General features: G+C 56.9%; 1 protein-coding gene across 2 annotated transcripts; it reads left to right on the forward strand.

Moving 5' to 3' along the window:
* Nucleotides 1-5,762: 5,762 nt before the first annotated feature.
* Nucleotides 5,763-25,215, forward strand: ANO9 (anoctamin 9). Of its 2 annotated transcripts, XM_032490379.1 has the most exons (24): nucleotides 5,772-5,886; nucleotides 11,844-11,918; nucleotides 12,026-12,151; nucleotides 12,332-12,477; nucleotides 13,638-13,684; nucleotides 13,796-13,854; nucleotides 13,936-14,009; nucleotides 14,215-14,349; nucleotides 14,541-14,637; nucleotides 14,813-14,873; nucleotides 14,983-15,065; nucleotides 15,206-15,310; nucleotides 15,399-15,554; nucleotides 15,635-15,671; nucleotides 15,864-15,975; nucleotides 21,934-21,991; nucleotides 22,086-22,183; nucleotides 22,335-22,474; nucleotides 22,558-22,710; nucleotides 23,501-23,648; nucleotides 24,215-24,316; nucleotides 24,388-24,481; nucleotides 24,598-24,710; nucleotides 24,800-25,215. In XM_032490379.1, exons 1-24 carry the CDS (start codon nucleotides 5,881-5,883, stop codon nucleotides 24,819-24,821), a joined length of 2,247 nt encoding a protein of 748 aa, XP_032346270.1. In that variant the 5' UTR covers nucleotides 5,772-5,880; the 3' UTR covers nucleotides 24,822-25,215. The 2 variants fall into 2 exon arrangements, with proteins under 2 accessions (XP_032346271.1, XP_032346270.1); XM_032490380.1 differs by lacking the exons at nucleotides 24,215-24,316; nucleotides 24,388-24,481; nucleotides 24,598-24,710; nucleotides 24,800-25,215 and having other exon boundaries at nucleotides 5,763-5,886; nucleotides 23,445-23,642.
* The last annotated feature ends 168 nt before the right edge of the window (nucleotides 25,216-25,383 follow it).

A 25,383-nucleotide genomic window follows, 5' to 3' on the forward strand; every position in this document is an offset into this window, starting at 1 on the left:
GGAGCCCAAAGCAGGGAGCTTTCCTGTGGGCGGGGCTGCTGCGTCCCCAGCTGGCTGGACTGTCATGGGGTGGAGAGAAACTTCCTTCTTCCTGACTGACTGTACGTAGAGTCACCTTCCTGAAAGAGGGGTAGGGGACATCGCTTACTGTTTGGGGTAACTGATGATGCATGGTGATCGTGAGAGACTTCCCCCTCCGGGAGGCCTGTCCCAACTCCAACTTTAGCCAAAGGTTCTTTAATTAATTCCACAATGTTCATAGCATCATAATTCATAATAGCCAAAAGGGGAGGCAACCTAATGTCCACCGACTGACGAATGCATGCACAAAATGTGGTATATCCGCACAATGGAAAATTGTTTGACCATAAAAAGGAATGAAGTTCTGACACATGCTACAACATGGACTGTTGTAAATTATGCTCGAAAACATTATGCTAAGTGAAATAAACCAGTCACAAAAGACTACATATCATGTGATCAACTTATGTGAAATGTCCAGAATTGGCAAATCATGGAGACATTAGTGGTCCCCACAGGCTCGGAAGGGAATGGGGAGTGACTGCCAAAGGGTACTGGGTTTCTTTGCAGGGCCATGAAAATATTCTAAAATTGACTGTGATGATGGTTGTATGTGTCTATGAATATACTAAATACTACTGAGCTGCACACTCTAAATCCGTAAATTGTATGGTATGTGAATTATACCGCGACAAAGCTGTTATTAATATACATATATGTATTTTCCTGGCCCCACCTTTGCAGCCCCTCCCAACAGGCATGGGGCCTGATTGTGATGTGACTCTGAGTTTCAGCTCTTGACCACAATGTGTGGTCTCTGAATAGTCCACAGTCCAACAGATGTGCCAGGAAATGCCGGCCCCAGGAGGTGTGCTGTTAGGACTTCCCAGGCCTGGCTGATGCCCTCTGCCTGCCCCTGAGCCCACCCCTATCCCAGGGCCCCATCAACTTGGGGTCCTCAGGGTGCCTGCAGAGTCAGTTTCACTGTGGCCATCCTCAAGTGTGTGTGTAAGTGTATGTGCCAGTGAGTGGAATTGAGGCTGGAGAGGAAGCTGGGGCTGGACATTGGTCTCCATCCTGAAAGCCATAGGGAGTCTTGATGAGGTTGGCATCACCTGGCTGCGTTTTAGGGGACTGGGACATGTGGTCCCCATGGCGCTGGTCTACACAGACTGATGCATTGGAACCCACTTTGCCCAGGGCTGTGATGCTGAACCCCTGATCAGGAAGTGCCCAGAGAAGGCCCCTTCTGCCCACCCCATGTTTCAAGCAAGCACCCCACAGGCCTGGTTCCCACCTCTCCTGCCCTTGGGGCCTGGAGCCATCCTTCAGGGCCCCTCTTATCCCACCCAGGGGCGGGACTCACATTCCAGGTGCATCTTGGTGCCGTTGGGATAATTTCCTAGGGACAGGTATTTCCCCCAAACTGCGCCCAACTCCTGAGGCCGAGTGGGGCCACGGCCACCTCCCCGTGGTGCAGAGGCCCAGGGTGGAGATGTACCCTGGGGTCGAGGGTGCTGCCCTGGGCTCAGGACCAGCTGAGGTGGCAGGAGTGGGACTGGAGGGGTGGGACTGGGGGTGAGATGGGGTGTGGCCACGTAGGGGCAAGGCCAGGCCTGAGGCGGGGCAGGCACCCTCTGCCAGGGGCTGGACTCCGGAGCGCTGGCCACGTGCCAAGGAGAGCTCCCAAGAGCTTTGCAGGTGGTAATTACTGTCATCTTTACATCCCTCAGGTTCTGTTTTTCTCTCCGGTTTAGAGATAAGGAACTGAGGCACAGAAATGTTGGAGACTCACATGCCCAGCCCCTTCTCCTCCCCCAGAGCTGTGCACTCTGCAGGGACCCCTCCACCTGCAGCACTGCACCTGGGGCCTGATAGCTAGGTCTCACCTCCATGCAGTCCCTGTCCAGACCACTATGCTTCAGCCTCTCTCACCCCTCCCACTGCAAGACTTGGAGACAGGCCCAAGCGTGAGGGGGCAGGGCACCTCCGAGACCCATCATAGTTTGTGGCTCAAGTGGCCAGGTGGCAGGTGTGAAAATTAATAAAGGGAAACCTGATTTAAAACAGTCGGGGAGCCCTGAAGGGGGCGCTCTCGTGCCTGTACCTTACTTTACATTCCAGGGCAGGATGACACTTAAGCCCCTGTCATCCTGCCAGCAACAGCCCAGCCAGTGAGAACTACCACCACGCAGCCGCGAGGGGCAGCCTGCACTCTCCCTGCCCCCACCCTCCAGTTCAAAGCAGCCCCTCCCAGTGAAGCCACGGTCCCTCTCCAGACTTAACTGCAGTTGGTCATAGTTTGTGTTTCCAGAGCTGCAATTGCTTTGCCATTCCTGGATAAACTCAATTTGCTGGTAAAATAAACTGTTGGCTATTTCATTTTTAAAAGTTGACACAGGAGTGACGAGTCGTAGAACAGCTTTGAGGACATAGTCCACTGTGGTCCTGGGGACGTGTGGGGCTGCCCCAGACAGCCGGACCTCGGGGTCCCCCACACCTGAGGGAGGGCGCAGAGACCCTGACCTTCCTCAGCTGCCAGAGTGAGGCCAGGGACTTTAAAGGTGGCCTGATCTGGCCCTGCTCAGGGATAGCTGGAGTCCCCAGACCACACCTCAAAGAGCCAGGTGGAAGTTCATGTGGGCGTGGCCTGGCCTCTGATCCCAAGGTTCCCTTAGGCCTGCAGGACACATCTATGGTGGTAAATAGAGTAAGTATTGGCAGAAATGCTTCCCTGGCAGGGAAGTGAAAAAAAGCTGCGGACTTGTAAAGGAGCAATGACTGCTATTTTCCACTGGAGTGGTAAATCTGTAAAGGTGAGGGGTTACAGAGAACTCCACCCACCACACCTGCCACTTGGGAGTTTTCTCAGGGTGGTGAGGACTGGGGACCGCAGAGCCAAGATCAGCTCTCTGCTCCCTAAGACAGAAAACAGGAACTGGTGGAAATTTAAGGCCCAGAGGCATTGGTGGGGGGCAGCAGGGAGACAGAAGTGTCCCTAGGGTGAGGACATCAGGGGCCTGGGTCCCCACCCCGCTGCCATCTTGGTATGCCAGTCATGGCCAGCTGCTTGCAGACCAGAGAGGCAGAGGCCCAACCTGGGAGAGGGGTCTCCCCTGCAGGACCTGGGGCCAGGGAGGTCTGCAGCCCCAGAGAGGACGTGTCAGCTAGAGAAGCGCCTGGAAACAGCCTGGAGAGGACTCGGGAGGCCCCAGCCCTAGCTGACCAGGCTGCACGCCCCAGAGCAGCGTCCTCAGCGGGACACCAGAGGGTCTCTGGCCACTTCAGGCCATCGGGGTTGGGAGGACAGATTCCCCACGTGAGGGTGAGCAGTGCTCGCTCCTGCCTGTGGAATTTCACCTGGGGCAAGCTTGGTGAACTTGTCCTTCTGACCTCTCCCTCGGGGTGGCCGCTGGCCCCCCCATCCCCAGTTTAAAGGACCCGAGGTGCCCTGGAGACCGTGCTGCACTTTGGCTCTCAGGGAAGACACCAGGTGAGCAGGGTTCTCCAGACTGGGAGGAGGAGGGAGAGGGGCCAGGGGCCAGGGTTCACAGGGGAAGAGCAGGAGGCCCACGTGGGTGCCCAGGCAGGGCAGGGTCAGCTCCACCAACAGCAGTGGTGCCTGTGCTGGGTGTGGCTTCTTCACCAGGAGTTCTCAAAACCAGAGAGCACGGCTGAGTCTGGGGGAAGCGAAGTTCGTAATAACAGACTAATATGATTATAAAGTTTACGAAAGAGATGTGTTTTCTAGAAAGTTCAAAAAAAGCAAACCACAGGAAAAAAATCACAATTCTACCATCCACATGCAAATGTAAACATCCGGTATTTTAATGCACTTTAACTTAGTTGAGATGAAGAATGTACACGTGTTTACAATCTAAGTTTTTTCACCTCACGGTGTAACATACGCGTCTCCCTGTGTTCTCATAGGGAGCTGTGACTCTGAAGGCAGCATTCTGAACGGCTGCCTAATCAGCGTGTGACTACACCATGCTTGCTCAGACGTTTCCCCATGGTTGGTCATCTGCGTGGTTTATAACTTTTGCCTCAAAGGACATATTTATACTTACTTCCATTATTTTGGATTTTTTCTTAGGACAGTTCACAGAAAGTTAAATTAATGGACCAAAGTATAAACAATTTCAAGGCTTTTGATTCTTATTGCCGAACTGCTTTCCAAAAGGGTTTCCTCTCCAGAGAGGACTGGATGAGATTCACTCTTACTTTCCATCCTTCGTTACAAGTAGGGGAACGTCCCCTGTGGGGTGAGGCCAGGCTGGGCATGCTGCCTTTGCCCCAAGGGCCACGTGCGGGCTCTTGAGAAGCAAGGCTGCTGTATATCATTCAGGTTCCCTGACACCCTTGGAAGGTGGGAATGGGAAGAAGCAGTGTTTCTGTGGCATTAAAATTGGGACTGCTGGGGGGTGGGGGGCGTATAGTCAGTGGTAGAGCACGTGCCTAGCATGCATGAAGTCCTGGGTTTAATCCCCAATACCTCTCTTTAAAAGAAAAAAAATGGGAATGCTGAATAAAGACACTGAAAAAGAGAACAGCCGTGTAGGCTCTTGCGATGATGTTCGAGTCTGGGGTGCTAGTGGGTTGTTTTAACGCAATGAAAGTGTGAATGCAGACTGTCCTGAGCAGGCTGAGATGGACAGTCCAGGCGCTGGTCGGTAATGCGGATCCTGAGGTCGGTTACTCACGCTCAGAGCCCTGCTGACTGTCCCTGAGAGCTAGCACAGCATTCGAGGCCCCCTGGCCGGGGACAGAGGTTGCCAAGCGGCCCTGGGGTCCTTCCACCTTCTTCTTAGGAAAAGTGATCACACTGCCCAGGCCTTCTTGCAATAAGGTACGGCCGGGTGACTGGCCATGTGACTAACCACGCGCAGGTGAAGCACCCCTCCTTCATCCTTTGCTCTTCCTGCTCAGATGTGGATGTGATGCCTGGAGCTTGAGCAGCCATTTTGAACCATGTGGTGGGTCCATGTGCTTGCGGTGACACTGTGGGTGCTCCCTGCTCTCCTCCAGCTGCCCCTTGCTGCTCAGGATTTCCACACACCTCTGCTGCTGAGCTCAGGCCCTGTGTCCTCAGCTTCCCAGCAGACTTTGGAGCCCAGATACCCGACTTCCCTGTTGGGGGCAGTCAGCTGTCCCAGAGGATAGTCAGGTACATGGCCCAGAGCCTTCTCCAGCTGCTGCCCTCAGACCACAGGGTGTGGCAGAGCTGCCCTCTCAGACTTCCATACGGCCCAGGGACAGCCGCCTGTCCTCAGGGCCCTGAGGGCTCTCCTCCCTGAGCTGAGCTCCACATAGCCGGGGCTCAGGGTGGGAGGAGACTGTTTTCTCCTGGGGTCTGGCTCATCCTCAATCCTGCAGGCCCCAGTTTCCCCTCTAAGGGAGTCAGCACTGGACTTGGGAGGGTTGGAGGTTGGGTGCTCTGGAGGGGCCCCTAGGGAGGGTGTGCCCTGGGGTCAGGAAGAGTGAAGATCCTCAGGGAGAGGGAGACATGGAGAATGCGCAGATGCCCCCTCCCTCTGAAGAGGATTCCAACCTAACACCGAGTTACCGGGGAGCCAGGGAGCCGGGGAGCCACCCTTCTGCAACTGAGGGTGATAGCTTCTGGTTGGGGGAGGGGTCCACAGGAAGGTGTCCTAGGCCATGGGGCCTGGGGTGAGGGGTGTGCCTTCCGGCCCACGGGCCACTGGCTCCTCCCTGGCTGCACTGGCAGCGCAGGAACCTGAGCAGGAGAACAAGGAGGAAGGAGGGAGGGGTGAGTCCCATGCGGAAGTCAGGTAAGAGTACTGGGCGGTCTCACAGCCACACTCCAGTTCCCATCGGCGCTGCACCTTGGCCACCAGCATGCAGGTGAGTCTGCGCCTGTGGCCACACCCACCTGGGCAGGGGTCCTCGCCTGAGGTCCCTCCTGCCAGCTCTGCCTGCCTCACTTGGAAAGTGCCTGTGGGGGTCCCCTCCAGCCCGCCCTGCAATGAGGCAGGTCAGAGCCTGGCCAGAGCTCCCAGCCAGCTGGGACTGGGGAAGGACAGAGGAGGGCAGCTTTCTCCTGTCCAGCGGGGCTCTTAGTGAGTGAGGGGGCTTAGATACAGAAGGCATGCCACCCCCGGGGCCTTGAGCTGGGCGGAAGGGTGGGGACCCCAGACCTTGCAGCTCTGCCCTGATGGGAGTGGGATGTGGCCTCCAGGGTGGGCTGACTTTGGGCTGGGGAGGCCCAGGGTGGCCAGCTGGGCCCCTACTCCCCGGGGGTCTGCCAAGGGCTGCTGGATTCTGCCTCTGGGGGCAGAGCAGGAGGCTGGTAGGCAGGAGAACACCCTAGGAAGACTTCCCTTCTTCCCTCTGCCAGGGGAGAGGTCTCTGCACCCAGGGCTGTGCCTGGGCGTCCCTGGGAGGAGACCCGTGCTCAGGTGGAGAACGAAACCAGCCTCCCACTCACCCTCCTCAGGGCACTCGGGTGTGGGCCAAACAGGTGGCCTCTCACTCTGCCTCTGCCCAAGGCCCTCTGGGCCCTTCCAGAACCAGCTCTGGAGCCCTGGCTGCTCAGGCGAGCATGTGGGCACACCTTGGCCTGCCCCTCCCTCCCATGCAGCCCTGTGCTGGGGTGGAAGAGAGACTGGGGCTGGTGGCTGGGGGTCAGGGAGTAGGGTGAGGAAGCACTTGGTTTGACTGAGGCAAGAGAATCAATCCTTAGAAAAGGATTGTTGCAGACAGCAGCGAACCTGGTGGCCCTTCCGCCACTCAAGTCCTTTCCAGGCTCCCTGTGGCCCCAGCTCAAGTCCAGGTCCCCCAGCTGCCTGAGCAGCCCTCTGTGATCTGGCTTCTGCCAACCCCCAGTCTCACCTCCTGGCAGCTGCCTTCTTGCCCTTTGTGCTTCTGCAAAGCTGGAGTGCTGCGTACTGAATCCCTGGGCATACTACCAAATCCCGGGAGGTGCTGAGTGCCAAGTCCTTAGAGGTGCTGAGTACGGAGTCTCTGGAAGGTACTCAGTACCGAGTCCCTGGACACCAACTGCACGCTGCCCCTCAGGGCCTGGCCACACTACAAGGCCAAGCTCTAGGCTGCCTCCCTGCAGAGGAGGCACCTGCCGCTCCAGGCCCCTATGTCCACTCACACCGTGCACGGCCCGTGAGGGCTGCACCCAGAGCCGGCCGCATCATTGGTGTCTGGGGTGGATGAATGGACAGGCATGTGGAAGGATGACAATTGAGACAGATGGACAGCAGAAGGGATGGAGGGCAGGAGGGGCTGAAGGAGGGTGAGGGGCAGACGACGAGGTTCAGAGCTCAGGAGGCAACGCCAGGTAGGGGGTTTGCTCAGGAAGGGGTCAGGGGCCCAGCAAGCAAGGGTGGGCCTCTCCATGTTTGTGCTCTTTGGTGGGGGTGGGATGGCCGCTGCAACTGCAACGTGCTCCTGGGGCCCAGCCAGGTGGGCCCAGAGCATGGGCCAGGCCTGTGGGTTGACCCTCAGAGGGAGGAGGCCCTGAACAATGAGGGGAGGTCCATGTGTGCCGTATGCAGCTGGGGTGATGTCCCATGTGTGTGCTCCACGGAGCACACTGGGCCAGGACTGGTCATGAGCTGGGCGGCAGTCACACCTGCACGATGGCCTCCATGGCCTCCGCCAGTGACCTGGAAGCTGGACTGGGGAGGGACGGACAGAGGCAGGACTCCCCCAGCTCAGATCCCCAAGGCTGGGAAGGTCTCCCAGGAACTGCAGCATCTTAAGAAGTTTCCTCATCTGGAACCAGTAAGTGAGCCCCCTGGGACTCTGGCCCCGGCCTGCTGGGTGTGTGGCTGGTAGGGGTTGGGGCTGGAAGGTGAAGGGAGGGCAACAGAGAGCCCAGAGCTGGGTGCCCAGAGCCCACACCCCCCTGCCCACCTGCAGGAGCTTGCCGGGGGTCTGCATGTGGCAGGGCTGGGATCCCCAGCACCGAGTCTGCTGGGGTAGCTCCTCCTGCCCTGGGTCTGGGAGCCTGATGGGCACATGTGGCTTCCTGGAGGTGGGGCCTGATGGATGGGACACAGGGGTCCCAGACCCCTTGTTTCGGGTGCACTGAGCAGTCGGCTTGGCTGAAGGTGGGGGCGACTTCAGATGAGCCTGGCTCCCATCCGTGAAGGTCTCTCTCTCTGGGGGACAGGTGGGCAGGTGGACAGCCTGATCTAGAGACTGGGGCTGTGGCTGTGGCCCAGAGAGGGGCCCCGCATGTAGCAGTTGGCCTGGGGGTGGGGCTGGTGAGCCCAGAGTGTGCGGGAAGCAGTCTCAGAACCTGCTCCCATCTGGCTGTGGGGTGTGGGGTAGCTTGACTAGGGCTGGGCCAGGGGATCTGGTTTGGCTGCCCCTGTGACTGCTGGCCCATTGCCGAGGGGTGACCAGGTCACGACCAGGGGACCCGGGGGGTATCTCTGTGTCTCCCTGTCCAGTGGCCTGAATTAATGTTGGGGGTCAGTGACTCTGGTCCAGGTCACATCCCAGAGCTGTGTGATGTTCATGGTGGGGGACCCCAGAGCTGCACCAGGTCTAGCAGCACCATTTCTGGGGCCATCTGAGGGCCAGCCTCCCTCTCCCCAGTCCTCTTCCTCAGGCTCTCTCCTCCTGTCCGGATCCCAAAGTCCTGCCCAGTCTGGCTTCCCTGTGCCGCCCTTTTCCACCTTGGGGTCCCCTCGGCAAATGTCTTCAGCTTCAGGCTGGCGCTAACGTGTGGGAGCCTCTCCTTTCAGCCTCCGTGGGACTGCCCCCAAGGGACCCTCAAAGGGTCCTCCTGCAGGAGGTCCTGGGCCTGAGGAAGAGGTCCGAGGGCCAACGAGGATCAGCCCCGCTCACAAATTGTCCAGCATGGCACTTAGGCCCTGCGGTGGGCAAGGCACAGATCAGGCTGTGGGGGACGCACATGGCCCTGTCCCCAGCTACCTGAAACTCTGCTTTTCTCCCCGAGACAGAGGCGCTTGGCCCAGGCCGGCCCCGCCCCCCCGCCACTATGCACCTGTCTAAGAATGCAGCTTCCTCCTCTGGCTGGAGACCAGAGGAGACCCAGTCATCCTGCGTGCAGACCTCTGTGGGCAGTGGGAGGGCAGGGGCCTGGAGCCGGAGCAGGAGCGGGGTGCTGTCGGAGGAGGGCTGGTGGCACTCTAGGGAGGCGGGGACAGTGGGCCTGGTGAGCCCCACAGCTGCTGGGGCCAGAATCTCAGCACCCAGGTGGGGCTACACCGCGTCTTCAGGCCACAAAGACCGTGTCTACGTTAGCCCCATGACTTGGTGTCCAATGACCTAGAGTTTGCTGTTCTGTGGTTGGATTTGATGCATTTCTTGGCTTCTGTGATTGAGACGGCGGAGGGGGCAGACTCAGGCCTGGTCCTGGACCCCACAGTTTCTGGTGTTTATGGGGGAGGTGGGAGGTGGGAGTGGCATTGCAGATTTAGCGAAACAAAATAAAAAACAGGCATCTAGTTAAATTGATTTTCACATAAACAACAATTTTTTTTTTAAAGTATAAGTATGTCCCACTTATTGCATATGACTGGGTGGCCTGACTTTACCCGGCAGCCCTCAAGGGCAGACTGGCTGGAGCAGTCCAGGGAGGCTTTCTGGAGGAGGCCGGTCTTGAGCTAGGCAGGAATGTGGTTGGGCAGAGAAGGCAGAGCAGGTGGGGGGACCAGCAGGGGCAAAGCCCTGATGGTGGGCAGGGCAGAGAGAACTGGGGTGACTGGGGTAGGGTGTGATGCCCTGGGAGCCAGGAGAGGGGCTGGGGCCACCGTGGGGTGGTAGGGGGTGGTAGGCTGGCAGGAGGCCACTACAAAGCCCAGGGCCAGTGGGGGCCACCGTGGGGCTGGTGGCGTCCAAACCACTCAGGGCAAGGCGGGCGCTCCAGTGGACGTGGTTCTCAGGGTGCTCCGCGAATCCTTCCCCTGGGGACCATGCAGGGTCCCCGTCCTTCTGGGGTCCCTGAGCCTCCCTGGGGGCTGCTAGCTGGGACACAGGTGGGGTCCCTCTTCACAAGCACACAGGTTGGTCAGCTCTGTACTGGGGCCACAGGAAGCTTCATGCATCACCTCCAGCCATGGGGCAGACACCATCATTGCCTGAGGCTGGGAGAGGTGGGATCTCGCCCGAGGACAAGCAGCCTAGGCGTCTGCTGGGCTCTTGGCTCCAAAGCTACCCCCTTTCCCCTCACCTCGGCCCCAGGGCTCTCCCCCCACCCCACATGGCCTGCTCTGACTGTTTGCCTTTGTCCCCCACCTCCTTCAGACGCGTGGCTCTTCCAGAGAAGGGGCCCTGGGTCACTTTGTCTCGGGCCCTCAGAGCCTGCTGTTTCTCACTGGGAGTAAATGAGGCCCCAAGACCCGCCCCCACCCCTCCGCCCTGACCTGGATGCCAATCACAGTACCCTCCCTCCCCGCTCTCCTGCTTGTGTGCTTTCCCACATCCTCCTGTCCCTCTGTCTGTAAGCATTCCTATAGAGTTGTAGAGACAGTGGGTGCCGGGTTCCCTGTGCCCTGCACCCCCCCACCGACCTGCAGGAGCCCTCCGGCACTCCCCCTCACGTCTCCATGGCCCCCTGTCCCTCCCTGACCGTGGCCATCTGACCTGTGTGCTCGGGCTCTGATGAAAGTTCCCCTGATATCTTCTCACGCCAAGACAGGGCTGTGGGTTTCGGGTGGGGAATCTCATACGTTATGTCACATTCTGGCAGGGGGCCCCTGACATCTGAATGACATCACCGTGACCTTGACCTTCACCACCTGGGTTGGGGGCATCTGCCAGGTTCCTCTGTAAAGTGACTCCTTTTCCCCTCCACACTTTCTCCATTAGTCACTGAGTCCAGCTCACACTCAACCGCTCAGCAAGGGAGGATGACACTCCACCTCCCAGAGGGGAGTGTGGAGGAATGAGTGATGTTCCCACAGCTGCCACAATCACTAACAGTCAGGCGGGGAGGCTCAGGGGCTGCGCACAGATCCACCTCCCCCTCCAGGTTCTGCCCGCTGACTTCAGTGGCCGTCATCCGTCCCGGATATAGCTGCAGCGGTCACTCCTACACTGTCCGCACCAGACATACTTTTAGGAAACTCAGTGCCTGCCGAGTCACGTTGGCCCAGGGCCCGCGTGCGGCTGCGGCCCACTCACGATCCTGTAGTGTGTGGGGACAGCAGTGTCTGTCCACCTGCCTGTCGATGGGAATTTAGGTTACTTCTACAATTCTGATATGGAACATGCTACTCTGAGCTCCCTGGAACTTCGCCAATGCTGGCAGACCGTGGTGTCTAGAATGTTCAACTTTGTTCCCCAGATTCACGCACCGGTGCATGTGCCTGTGCGACACATGGGGATCCTGCTGACTTGCGTGGGCTTTTTTTTTTTGCGTATACTTGATTTACCATCTTGCGTTAGTTTCAGGTGTACTACATAGTGATGCAATATTTTTATAGGTCACCCAGGCTTTTGAAGCTGTCTGACCAGTAAAATGTCTGCTACCAAATGGGTAGAAGGTGGTGTCCCTTTGGTCACCTGACCAGTCTTTCCCTGATGGCTCTGTCTTCGCCTTCTGAGGGCTCCACCTCTGTGAAGGGCAGACTCCCACCTCTGGCCCATTTTAGGCTGCCTTTCCTTATGGATCCCGGGAGCGCTCTGTATATATTTCCACATAAAATTCTGCCTGTTGTTTGTGCTGTAGCCTCAGTGCAAGCACTCAGTCCCCACCCACCAACTCCCACCCCCACCCCAGCTTCACGTTTTAACCCCTTTGGTCCTGGAGCACCTGGGCCAGGAGGCACCCTGCTGCAGTGATGAGCCCCATCTCTGTCTGCTCCCCCAAGGGTGAAGAGAGCCTCCGGATCCTGGTGGGGACGGAAGGGGACAGCTTCCCACTGATGGAAATCAATACTTGTGAAGTGAGTCTCCACTCTGACACGTCCTGGGCTTGCTGCCACCCACTCCCCCATGCCCTGCACCCGGCCTGCCCTGGTCCCAGCCCCACCCCCCACACCTCCTTCTCCAGACTGAGGCCTCTGAGCAGTGGGATTATGTCCTTGTGGCCAATCTTCGCACCCAGAGAAACCCCAGGCAGGTCTACCAGCAGCAGCAGTTCCTGGAAGAGCTCAAGACAAAGGGTTTCTACTACAAGGTGGGCCGGCTGGGGGCCTCACGTGGGTGCAGGTGTCATGGGGGCTGGATGGGTCCTGGGGAGGAGTCTGGAGAGTGGTCTGTGGCCTTGTGCCTGAGTTAGAGGCGACAGGCCACTGGGCTTGGATGACGGGGAGGGTCCCAAGGTGGAGTAGAGGGCCCCATGCTGCCACACCGTCAGGTGATGGAGGACCAGGAGAAGATGTTCTTTGGGATCCGAGCTGACAGCAGGCTCTTTGACCTGTACTGCACACTTCTCACGGAGCCCGAGGGGCCTGCGCCCAGAGTGGAGCTGGCCAAGCCAACTCTCATCCTAGCCACCACCAGGTGAGAGGCTGGCCCACAGCTGGGGCCAGAAGGACCCCCACCCACCACATGCCTGTCCTAGACAGGCAGCCAGGCTCCCAGGCGTGGTCTCAGGACAGAGGCCCCAGGGGCAGGGGTCTGTGCCTCAGTTTCCATGTCTGTGATAAAGAAAAATGACAGTTCTCACCTCCTGGGAGTGTCTGAAGGTACATGTGACTGTGTCCCCTAGATGGAGAATAGAAGGCAGCCTTAAAGGGTGGGCAGGATTTGGAGAGGATGAGAGGACCCTCCCAGACATCACTACCAGACTCTGAGGTCAACTCCCTGGATTTGGGTCCCGACTTACTTTCTCCAGACTGAATGCCTCTCCCTGGACATTATCCCCTGCCTCTCAGGCACCCAACACCTCCTCTCTCTCCAAGCACCTGCTTCTCCCCATGGATCCTGCAGCCCTCCAAGCCAGTCCACCTGCCCTCCCCACATCCCTCCTCTATCACCTTCCCGGCCCCAGTCCCCGCCCTCTGAACTAATCTGGGGTCTGGTCAGTAGAGATCAGCAAAGAAGGTTCCTGGAATTTGGATACCAGGCAATGGAGGGGCTTCCTATTTAGGAGAACTAGCTGGTCTTGGGCAGGACCTCAGTGTGTCCTGGGAGGAGAAGCCTGTGGGGGGTGCCCTGGAACCCTTGGGGGGCTGTGTCTCATAGGATGATGTTCCAGAGGAGCATGGCTTTGTAGTCAGATGCCCGGATGTGCCACTTCCTGGCTGTGTGGCCTTGGCCAAGTTACTCAGTATTTCTGAGCCTCCATCTCCCCATAAGCAAAATGGCTCACAGGGCTGTAAAGAGGATTGAAGCACATAAAGGGTGTGCTCTGGGTGGGTGGGGGCTCCAGCTGGGAGGTGTGATTGGAGGTGCAGGATCTGGGAGGGGTCTGTGAGGGAAGAGTGTTAGGCTGAGCATCAGGGCCCTGGGAAGAGAGGGACCACCCCTGAGGGAGCTCCACCCTGGAACCATGGGACAGCTGGACCCTGGGAGGATTTAAGGAGGTGGGAAGTGGACTAGTGGAAATAAAACAAGTCCTGGATTCTGGACTCTGGTCAGGCAGTCAGGGCAGGTGGTCTGGGACCTGGCCAGACAGAGGACGGGTCCACCAAGGTCACATGGGGCCTCTTGTGTTCTAGAATCCGAATTGTCCACTTCATTCTGAGCAGCAAGATGGCAGCAGCAGGTAAGGAAAGGGTGGGCGGATGGGCTATGCAGCAGTCCACCGGGAGGGGCAGTCCCACCGGAAGAATGGGACAGAGTCTTCCCTCACCCCTCACTCCCTTCTGACCGCCAGACACGTTCCAGGATTTGGTGAAGGATGGGGTCTTTGAGGCCATGTTCCCCTTACACAAGGTGAGGGGTGGGCCTGCAGGGAGAGGACCTGAGGGCAGGACCTGAGGCAGGAAGCTCTCACTGTCTGTCACCTGTGCCCAGGGAGAGGAAGACCTAAAGAAGAAGTGGGCCCAGTGGGGAAACATGTTCCAAGAGCAGCCACTTGATGATATCAGGTAACACTGGCGCCCCGCAGACAGGCTGGGCCCTCCACAGTCACGCCTGCGCCTCCTGCAGACAGATGTCTGAGCTTCCATTTAGACACACTGATGCGGTCAGTACAGACACTCCTTGCCCGGACATGTGGCACGCTCCCCCCAGGTGTTGGCGCCGACGGTCACCCTGGTGGGAGTGGCCCTGACCGGGCGGCTATGCCCGCAGGGACTACTTTGGTGAGAAGGTGGCCCTGTACTTCGCCTGGCTCTGCTGGTACACCCGCATGCTGGTGCCCGCCGCAGTGGTGGGCCTCATCATCTTCCTGAGCGGGTTTTCCCTGTTCGACGCCAGCCAGATCAGGTTAGGGGTGGGCAGGGCAGGGAAGGAGTGGGACCGGGTGTGGGCGGGGCTGGAGTGGGGCGGAGTCAGGGAAGCGGTGGGCCCGGTGTGGGCGGGGCTGGTGTGGGGCGGAGTCATGGGAGGGGAGGGCCGGGTGGGTAGGGTCCCCCGAGGGGCCACAGAAAAGTGTCACCTCGTCCCTGCACCCCCAGCAAGGAGATCTGTGAGGCCCACAACATCTACATGTGCCCGCGTGGTGACGGCAGCCGTAGGTACCAGCCGCTCTCGGAAACCTGCACCTTCGCCAAGGTTTGCCGCCCGGGGAGGCCACTCAGGCTGCTACCTGCGGGGAGACGGGGCGGCCGGTCCTCCTAGAGAAGAGGAAGCCAAGGCTCGGCTCCTAGAGCTAGCTCCCCTTCCGAGGGCGGGGGGCGGGGTGGTGGGCGGGGAAGGCCACCCCAGCTCCACGCACCCCTCTCCCCAGCTCACCCACCTCTTCGACAATGAGGGCACCGTGGTGTTTGCCATCTTCATGGCTGGGTGGGGTGAGTTGCTGGGGACACCTGGGGGGGCGGGACTGAGCTCCAGGGCCACATGGGCCCTGGACCCAGTCTGGGACACACCCATGAGGCCTCTACTTTCTCCTGGCTGCAGCCACGGTGTTCCTGGAGCTATGGAAGCGGAAGCGGGCCCATGTGGTCCTGCACTGGGACCTCTACGGGTGGGACGAGGACCAGGTGAGGCTGAGCTGGGTGACCAGGTCCAGTGCCCTGTGTGGCCCCACACTTCGGTCTACTGTGTCTGAGGCAGTTCCGTGTCTGAGCGGGCTTCGTTCTGAGGTTGTCCTGTTTCTGAGAGTGCCCCGGGCCTTCCACAGGAGGAAATGGCGCTCCAGCTCATTAACTGCCCTGACTACCAGCTCCCGCTGCAGCAGCACTCCTACGTGCGAAGCACCATCATCCTCATCGTGTCTCTGCTGATGGTACCCCTGGAGAGGCCACGGGGTGGGGGTGCTGCACCAGGCGGGGCCGCTCTCCTGAGGCCCCGGCCCTCCTGCCCGCCCCCGGCAGATCTGCCTCCTGATTGGCATGGCCCACGCCCTGGTGGTCTACCGCGTCCTGGCCGTTGCACTCTTCAACTCGGCCTTCCCGAAGAAGCAGGTGACCACGGCTGTAGTGGTGACCGGCGCCCTGGTTCAGTATGTGACCATCCTCATCATGACCAAGGTAGGGGTTGGGGGGAGGGTGCAGGCGGCGATGGGGCTCTGCTGAGGTCCAAGGTGAGCCCTCTCTCTCCCCTCCCACAGATCAACAAGTATGTGGCCCTGAAGCTTTGCGAATTTGGTGAGAGGAGCTTCTCTGGCTTCTGGGGGGAGGATTCAGGGTGGGGTCCTGGCGCCCTGGGGTTGGGGAAGTGGGCCTACGAGAGGGCAGGGGTTTGGCCTGGGAGGCAGGTGAGGGTGGCAGGTGTCCCTGAGTTGTCAGTTGACAGGCTGGGCATGGGACTGTCAAAGACAGCCTCAAATCTCATTCCAGAGAAGCCCAGGACCTTCTCTGAGCGAGAGAGCAAGTTCACCGTCAAGTTCTTCACTCTGCAGTTCTTTGCCCACTTCTCCTCTCTCATCTACATCGCCTTCATCCTGGGCAGGTAAGAGCCACCTGCCCCCACCTGCCTTGCTCTAACTCAGTCTGCCCCTGCTTAAAAAAGGAAATACCTGTCTTTTTAACTTTTAAAGTAAATCATTCTCAGAACATGTGGAAACCCAATACAGATAGGTGTGAAGGAAGACCACAGTGAACCCCCAGCTGTCCAATCCATGTCCCCAGAGATGACAGTGTAACTGTTGTCTGGTTCTCCCCAGACATTTTTCACACATTTAAGTGCACATACACACATACCTATTGACACGCACGGTTTTGTTGTGTAAATAATTATGTCTGCTTTGCACAGAAAATGTTCTATGTGCATCTTCCACGTCTGCATGGGTGGCGAGGCTTAGTTTTTAAAACCATATCATGAGCGTTCTTTTGTGGGGGGTCCTTGAGTTTATTTAACCACTTCAGTTGGTGGACATTTGGATTAACTCCAGTTTTGAATTTTATAGAATGCTGCAGCGGGCATCCCACGTGACACATATGCACACACTTCCCCTCACCTTTCTAGTTAGTGAGAAATGAACCTTTTTGGTTCAATCAACACACTTTTTTTCGTCTTTTCTGAAGAAACTAATTGCTCCATGTATTCTCTGTGTTTGCTTAAATTTTGTAAGTTACATACTTATTGCCAATCAGTCCCAAACTCTCTACAGAACTTTGGAAGAAACCCACTCCTCCCAGTTTGTTCAAAGACGTCACGCGGTCCTTGGAGACGCCCTCCTGGCATCTGTCCCCTCCCCTCGGGGCTGTGCTTGGCCCTTTCATCCTGGGAAGCCCGTCACCATCTGCCCTGTAGGGCCTCAAGTTTTCCAGTGGCTTCCTGAGAAAGGGTCCGTGGGAAATCAGTCAAGCTTAGTTTCCTCTTTATTGGGGGCCTGACTGAGCGCTTGCTGGAGACAGAATTCTAAGTTGGATATCATTTTCCTCAGGCTGCTGGAGGATTGTTTTGCCTCTGGCTTCCAGGGTTCTGTTCCACAGATCTGATGCTGTCACAGTCCCAACTCTGTGCGTCCCCTCGCTGTCCTCAGTCTTCTGAAATTTCTCAGCAGTGGGCCTCGGTGTGTGTTTCCACTTGGCACGCTTCAGCACTTCACATCTCTCTCCTCCACACGCCAGTCTGATTGCTCTACTGATGATTTCCACCACCACACAAACACGCTGTCACATTTCGTTCAAAAAATCCTCTCACCATGGTACACAATTTCCCACTTCCCCAGACCCCGCCGCTGGCCTTTGCTATTCTCCCGACCGCTAAATGTCACCGTGCCCCAGGGTCTGTTTTTATGACTTTAGGCTCCATCCCACACACCATCTAGATACACCGACAGACCCTCTCCTGTCTCCAGCCCGGACCTCTCACTCACGTCCAGACTCATAGATCCAGCTGCCTGCTTGACACTTCCACTCCGCTGTCCGGCAGGCACCCCATCCTTTCCCTGCCCACAAGCTTGGCCCCAGGTTTCCTCCTTCGTGCGGCGGCTCCACCTCCTAGCTGCTTGGCCCAGAACCCTGGTAACCCGCTCCTGCCCTGTTGCCCTCCATCGCCCTCGCCACCCAGGACGTGCCATGCATTTATTTGTTCACAGTGTCACTCACAGAAACGGCAGCTCCCCAGGCGGGAACTGTGGTGCATGTCCTCTGCTGAATTCCCAGCACCTGCCGCGGGCCTGGCACGGAGAATCAGTGTTGCTCAAGGGAAAAGAAATTGCCGGCACCACTGGGCCTGGAGCCTCAGGTCATTCCGTTCTGAGTGATTTTCATGCATCTTGTGTCTGACAGCCTCCTGCTTCAGTTCCCTCTGCTCCCTTCAATAGAATCCTTTTTGCCTGGAAATTGAAACCTCTGAATCGATCACTTAATTTTCTTTACTTTTTTTAATTTCTCCCATTCTTGTTCCAGCTCCTGGGATTTTTTTCTCAACTCTGTTTTTCAGCCCTTCCATTGAACGCATCCCTTCTGCTTGTGTTCTTAACTTCCGAGTGCTCCTTTGGACGTTTGCAGGTTCTCCACAGTCCCCTCTTCTGGATGCTGGGGCTCTTCTTGTCTGAGGATGTGGCCCCCTTTTTTTCTTCTCCTCTGGCATTGCTTCTGTTCCTTCTGGGTTTTTTTTATGCTCTTTCTTTGATTGGTCTCTGATTCTGGTGTTAGAGACTGTCTTTTGATGTCCTTTATTCTTGGCCACTTTCTATAACTGAGAAAGGCGTGTGCCAGTGGCTTTGCTCTGAACTGTGTCTCCGCAAGACCTCCTGCTCTATTGGTCCCTGAAAGGGAGTCTGGAGGCAGAGGGATGCTGGGAGCCCAGCTGCGCAAGGGCCAGTGCAGGGTCCCAGGGTGCTGGCACTACCTGGCGATCTGAATCTTTGGTTGCTCCAGCCCCTAGAAGTGTCTGTCTTCCTGTGTGTGCCTTGGGGTAGGTGGGGAGGAGGCCCAGAGGTTCAGCCGGGCCTGCACCCCATTCAGCGGGTGCCCCTGCTCTACCAGGGGTGCCCAAGTCCTGGGCTGTCCAGGCTCCTGGGCAGGGTTGCGTGCCCTGTGGGCTCAGATCCAGAGTGATGTCTGGAGTGGGTAGCAGGCCCCTGCAGTTCCCTTCTGTCTATGAGGTGAGGCCGTGTAGTGGGTGCCAGCAGTCAGCCGTTTTAATTGAAAGTTGGGAGCGCGCATTTGAGTGCAGACAGACGTGGCTGAGGCAAGCTCCAAACATGCTATGATGACTCACAAAGCCACACGGTGTGTGTGACTGCACGCTCCATCTCAGTCCGACGCACACAGGGTTTTCACGTTTAAAGGTGCCCTATTAAAACTATCAGAGTCCAGCATCTTTCCAGATATTTACTGACCATTGCATTTCTTTTCCTATAAATTGTTCAAATCATCTGAGCATTTCTGTATCATGGTCAACTGGATTCTCTTTTATTCGACTCTATCAGTTTCTTAAAGTCACGTCACATTTCATCTCGCTTCTTATTTGACCATTTCTTGGTTGTATAGCGTAGCTCTGTATTTTTCCTGCTTCTAGTTGCCTTTTTCCCCTCGTGTGTCTCCCTCGTATCAAGTTCATCCAGCCTCTCGGTGTCAAACTGCCCATTGCGTAGAGTCCCTTTTCTCACAGAGACCCTCCTGGGGAGCCCTCAGCCTCCTCCCCACACTGGGCTGGTTGCCCCCCTGCATGCCTGTCTTCCTGAGACTTCCACCTGCCACTCCCCTGGGTTAAGACCATCATTTCCTGGATTGCCAAGCCCGCTTCTTTCTTGATTTTTTGCTTTCATTTACCTAAGAAGGTATATTGGAGAGGCAAACTTCCTGAGCTCTTGTATGTCTAAAGGTCTCGTTATTCTACCCTCGCACGTGAAACCTGACTTCAAAGCAACTTTCCCGTCTAGAGCTTCACAGGCGTCGCTCCATTGTCTCTGAACATGCGAAGTGGGTGGTGGGAAGCGTGCGGAAGACCTGAGTTTTGCTTCCTCCTGGCCGACGTCTGGGAGCTTCAGGATCTTCTCTTTAAACTGGGGAACAATACCAGTGGGTGTTTCTTCATGCGCTGTCCTGGTTGACTGTTGGCACCTTCCGATAAAAACACCCATGTCCTATTTAAGCTCACTAAATTTGCTTCCTTTTTTTTTCTTAGGTTAAAACCTTTGTTTTCCTCTGTCTCTCTTTGTGGAACTCCCGGTCCTCTTGGGCCTGTCCTCTGTGTTTCTCATCTCTCTCTCCTCTATCCCACCTCTGTGTCTTTACACTCAACATTTGCGGAGATCTCCTTCACTTTGTATTTTTGCCTTTCTATTGTTTTCTTTTCTTCTTCTTTTTTCAAATGAAGAGATAATGGCTGAGGTTTATTATTTTATTTTATTAATTTTTTTTTTTTTTACTGAAGTACATACAGTTACAATGTGTCGATTTCTGGTGTACAACACAATGCCCCAGTCATGCATATACATACATTTGTTTTCAGATTCTTTTCCATTAAAGGTTATTACAAGATATTGAATATAGTTCCCTGGGAATTGTTTTCTTGTTTAAAGTTTAACGATTAGAGTCTTAATTTCCAAGGGTTTTTTTTTTTTTTTGTCCTCTTTTTTTTTCAGCATCCTTTTCTTGTTTTCATAGGTGCAGGACTTTCTTGAGGTTCCTTTTTTCCCTTAAGTTCTCATGTTTCCTCATTATTTCGTGTCCTAGAGGGTCCATCTTCCTGTTTCTTTACTGTAGTCCTTCTTTCTTGCGCAGCTGGCCTTCCTCGTGACTGAAGGTTTGTAGCTGTCCGTTCGCACTGAAGAACGAAGGACCGAGTCGTTTTCCTTGGCAGGACGGGCTATGTCTTTATAATCATAACTCACATCCACTGCACACTCACACATTCTCTCCTGAGTGCCTCACATTCATCGACTCTAATTTGCACAACAGCCCTATGGAGTAGGGACGCTCTGTCCCCATTTTACAGAGTTGACCAAGGCACAGTGAGGTTAAGGAGCCATCTGAGGGTCACATAGTCAGCAGGTGGCGCAGCATATAGAAGCCAGAGCCTGGTTCCTTCCGTGCACTGCCCGTGTGTGGGGTCTCCGGGTCAGGAGGTAAAAGTTTCTCCAGTTACCCGTGCTAGCCTGGAGGTGGTATTTTTTTTAATGTCACAAGGTTGATCCTTTATAGTTCCTTTGATTCACAGGAATTTGTTTTGCTGCAAGGGGCAAAGGAAGGAAGCCTGTTTTCCTGTTTTACAAGTGACAGCCGGTTGTCCCCCAGCCATTTATTGGCTGTTTCATCTCTACCACTCTCCTTCTGCCACATACCAAGTTCCATCACTCTCTTGAATACTTTGGTCTTTCTGTGGATTCTGATCATTTCAGCCTAGTACCTTACTGTGTTCATTATTACTGTGTTACACTTCACTGTCAGATAGGGCTAGCATTAAGTTTATTTTTCACTTTTCCTTTTTTATAGTTATTTACATGTTTCTTACTCTTAGGTGAACTTTAAAGCTGCCTGAATTCCTTGGTTCCTGGCCTGTTCTCCCCCAGTCTTCAAAGTCAGCAGTGTCAGGCTGAGTCCCTCTCCTGCTGCCACCTCTCTGGCCCTCCTTCCTCATTTAGGCCTCGTGATTACGCTGGGCGAATCCAGGATGGTCTCTCCACTTTAAGGTCAGCTCATTAGCAACCTTAACACCGCCTTCGGTGTGAATTCACAGGTCCAGGAACTAGGAGTGGATGTCTTTGAGGGCCTGTCATTCGGTCAACCACAAAAATACAATTCTGAGTTTTTCTTTCAAAGAGCAAGTTTTCTCAATTCAAGTCTTGTTCTACTGTTCTTTACCTTTTTTCTGGTTTTTTTCATATGGGTCCCCCCGATTTCTTGTGAATTTCACCCCAGTTATTTGATCATTTTTGCTGCTGTGACAGACACTTCCTCCTGCTACAGTTCCCAGCGGTTTTGCTGCACCTTGGAGAGCGAGTTGAGCATGATATCAATTTTGTATCCACTCCGAGCATTTTTCAGTTGATTTATCCACCGAGTCCTCCAGTTGATTTATTTTGGTTTTCCAGATACATAATCATATTTTCTAAAATAGTAATTTTTCACCTTGCAAATTTATACTGTCCCAGAGTGATGCTTGTCATGAGCTGTAACAGGAGTGTAGGATTTCACCTTTAAGCACGAGCCCGACCTTTGGTTTAACATAGTGTATATTTTTATCATGGAAAGCAGATGATTTAAACACAAAGTAGCCCTCTGTGCAGTTACCCTGGGGAGAACTGAGGCCCCTCCTAGCAGCCCTGCACAGCAGGGTGGTCCCATGTGCCCAGGGGTATGTGCAGGGTGTGTCTGGGCAGAAGCCATGCATCCAGCACCAGCCTCCGCTCACCTGCAGGGCTGGTGTCGCTCCTTCCCCACCACTGCCCACTGCTCCCCGCTCCCCCTCCGTCCTGCCCCCCGCCCTCAGCCTGGCTTTCCTTCCTAGGATCAACGGTCACCCTGGGAAGTCTGTGCGCCTGCTGGGGGTGTGGAAGCTGGAGGAGGTTGGTCTGTCCTGGATGCCTTCCTGCCCTTCACCCTCCCTCCTGGGCTCCCCTTCAGACCCCACGCCTGACCTCCCAGCCTTGCTCCCTGCAGTGCCATCTCAGTGGCTGCATGATGGACCTGTTCCTGCAGATGGCCATCATCATGGGCCTGAAACAAACGCTCAGCAACTGCATGGAGTACCTGGGCCCGTGAGGACCCCTCCTTCCCCGGCACTACCGGTCCCACCCTCACCACAGGACCCCATCCCGCTGGCCACCCTTCTCCCCTTCTCCTGTCTCTCAGAGCCCTCAGCCCCTCTCTGCCCCCACCCCGCCCCCACCCCACTCTCTTTGCCCCCAGGTGGCTGGCCCACAAGTGTCGCTCAATGCGGGCCAAGCTGGGTGGCACGGCCCAGGGCCCGGAGCTGAGGCACTGGCAGCAAAACTACCTGCTGAACCCGGTCAACACCTTCAGCCTGTTCGACGAGTTCATGGAGATGAGTACGCGGGCGGCCCTGGGGGCGGCAAGGCTGGGGACAGCCAAGGAGCCAGGCTGGGGGCTCACGGTGCCGACCCCTTTGCAGTGATCCAGTACGGCTTCACCACCATCTTTGTGGCCGCCTTCCCGCTCGCCCCGCTGCTCGCGTTCTTCAGCAACCTCGTGGAGATCCGCCTGGATGCCATCAAGATGGTCAGGCTGCAGCGGCGCCTGGTGCCACGCAAGGCCAAGGATATAGGTCAGGGGCCTGCTGGGATGGCCCGGAAGAGCAGGGCCCTCCAGCTAGGGGCGGGGGCCGCGGGGGCACTGGGGCCACACCAGGCCCCTTGGGACATCACTCTAAGTGGTGGGGCAAGACCAGCCCCCTCATCCCACAGACAGCCCCCAGCCCTGCCCCAGGGTATGTCAAGGTTGGGGGTTGGACCCCTGGTGGGCTCTGGCCCCAGGAAGAGGCGGCGCTGGCTTGCACCTTGCAGGCCCCTCCCTCTCATGCCTGGATCTACCTGAAGGGCCCCACAGCCGTCCTGGGGAGGCCCTGCAGAAGGGCTGGACTCTGACAGCAGGGAGCTGAGGGAAACAGGATTCCAGCAGCTGGGGGCAGGGACTGAGAGCAGATGACCTCAGTCCCCCAGACTGGCCTTGCTGAGGTGGACAGGTGTGAAGGATAAACAAAGGGGATGAGGTGCCAGACGTGGGCAGAGCGGAAGAGAAGTGAGGGAGGCCCCCATATGGGGCCCAGGTTTAGGGGGCCTGCCCTGGGGTGGGGACCTAGGAGGTGGAGCAGGCCTGGGGCAGCTTAACAACCCACACCTAAGATGGGGGCAGAGACCTGAACCTCTCCCTGTCCCTGTCAAGAAGAGGGGTCAGCAGAGTGAAGGCTGTGCTCTGTCGGTCTTGGCCTGGGCCCTCCTTGTCAGGGACCTGGCCCCACAGCTACCACAGGCATGAGGCCGGTGACCATAATTCCCCTAGCCTTGGGAGTGGACATGTGCAGGCGGACAAGGCCTCACCCCGCTATGGTGGCCTAGGGACCTGGCTGCAGGTGCTGGAGATCATCGGCGTGCTGGCAGTCATTGCCAATGGGATGGTCATCGCCTTCACTTCTGAGTTCATCCCACGAATGCTGTACAAGTACCGCTATGGCCCGTGCCGGCAAGGGGCCCACCCTGCAGTCGAGTAAGGGGACACTGCTGCCCAGCCCCTGGGCGATCCTCACTATCCAGGGACCCCTGGGAAACCGGCCAACCACAGCCCAGGCCAGCCCAGGGAAGGGCTCAATGCTTTCAACATCGCCTGGGGCGGCCTCCCCCCTGGCACCAGCCTGCAGATCCTGGCTGGAGCCTAGGAGTGCTGACTGGGACCCCAGTGGGGAATTCATGTCCCAGAACTAGCTGTCTTCTAAGCAGATACTATCGGAACGGCTCCCCTTTCGAAGTCAGACCCTTTGTGGTCTGCGCAGGTCCTCGACCTGCTCCTCCAGCCCTGCAGGGGGCCACTCTACCTGCAGACTAGGTCTCCTGGGGTCTCCCCCAGAAAGCTCTCTGCAGCCCCTGGCAAGGAAAGCAGGTGGTGGCACCTGTGAGTTCTGCCAACCTCCCCCAGGAGCCCCTCTCCCATGTATGGAAATGAAGGAGGGGGTCCATGCCCCACCCTAATGGGCCCTGCTGGGCAGGGACTAGTTCCAAACAAGCACCCCAGAAGCCTGAAGGGGCCACACCAAGCTCCTCTCTCCCTCCTCCCAGCTGTCTCACAGGCTACATCAACTACACTCTGCCTGTGTTCTACACCAAGGACTTCCAGGACCCTGTCGAAAAAGAGGGCTCAGAGAATGTGACTGAGTGCAGGTTTGGACCCCCATCCCCTGGGAGTGCCCTCTGAACTCCTGACCCCTGACCACAGGTGCTCCCCACCCCAGGTACCGGGACTATGGCAATGCTCAAGACCACAACTTCCCTGAGCAGTCCTGGGTGCTCCTGGCCATCCGCCTGGCCTTCCTGATCCTTTTTGAGGTGAGCCAGAACTGCCCGAGGGAGCAGCTCTCTCCAGCCTTCCTTGGCTCCCAACCCCTAAAGTCCCTGCTCGGCCTGTTCAGACCTCCTCACTCAGCCCCTGCCCCTGCCCCCAGCACGTGGCCTTATGCATCAAGCTCATTGCTGCCTGGTTCGTGCCTGACATCCCTCAGTCGGTGAAGAACACGGTCCTGGAGAAGAAGGACCAGAGACTCCGAGAGAAGATGCGGTAAGGTGGAGGCTGGCCCCGGGGGGGCTGGGCCCCAGGCCTGGGGTAGGGCTGGCCCAAGTCCCGTTCTGTCCCACTCCCACCTGCAGCTCCAGGAGTACGGACGTGTAGGGGACCCAGAGCTGGGCAAGAGGCGGTGGTGCCCAGGGGCCCAGGCTCGGAGCTGCCGCCACCCCACCCCATCCCACCCCTGGCTGTGTGCTGGGGGCGGTGCTTTAAGAAGGCCCAGGCATTTGTGGGGTCCTGGGAGCCCACGTATGTCTGGAGTGTCTGTGAGGCCTGTTCCACCTGTTAAGGCTCAGGCTTGGTACTGCCTGACTTGAACTCTGAGCGACCCCACCACCCACAGAACTGGGGGGAGCTTCTCATGCAGTCACAGCGCAGGAAAACTGGCGCAGCTTCCCCAGCCTCCCTCTGACTTCTGGGCCCCAGATCCTGCCCCACCCCTCTGGATCCCCTCAAGCATCAGAACTTTCTATAATAAAATAAAACATCTTTGTGTTGATTTCTGGACCTCTGGTGGATTATGTCTGCCCTCAGGGCTAGATGGGAAACTGAGGCCCTGATGGGGAAAGGCCTGGAATGTGGTGGCCTCCTGGCCCTCCTCTGGGTTTCCATGGACTTCCAGGTGAGGGGCGCCTTACTGAGGTCCTAGCCTCACTGCACCTGGAGT

This window comes from Camelus ferus, chromosome 10 (genome assembly GCF_009834535.1).
Source record: "Camelus ferus isolate YT-003-E chromosome 10, BCGSAC_Cfer_1.0, whole genome shotgun sequence".
NCBI lineage: Eukaryota > Metazoa > Chordata > Mammalia > Artiodactyla > Camelidae > Camelus > Camelus ferus.

Bases quoted from the DNA above. Each gene is read 5' to 3' on its own strand.
- ANO9 (XM_032490379.1), top strand. The intron at 13,855-13,935 runs GTGAGGGGTGGG...ACCTGTGCCCAG, and splicing joins CCATGTTCCCCTTACACAAG to GGAGAGGAAGACCTAAAGAA. The intron at 22,475-22,557 runs GTACGCGGGCGG...ACCCCTTTGCAG, and splicing joins CGACGAGTTCATGGAGATGA to TGATCCAGTACGGCTTCACC.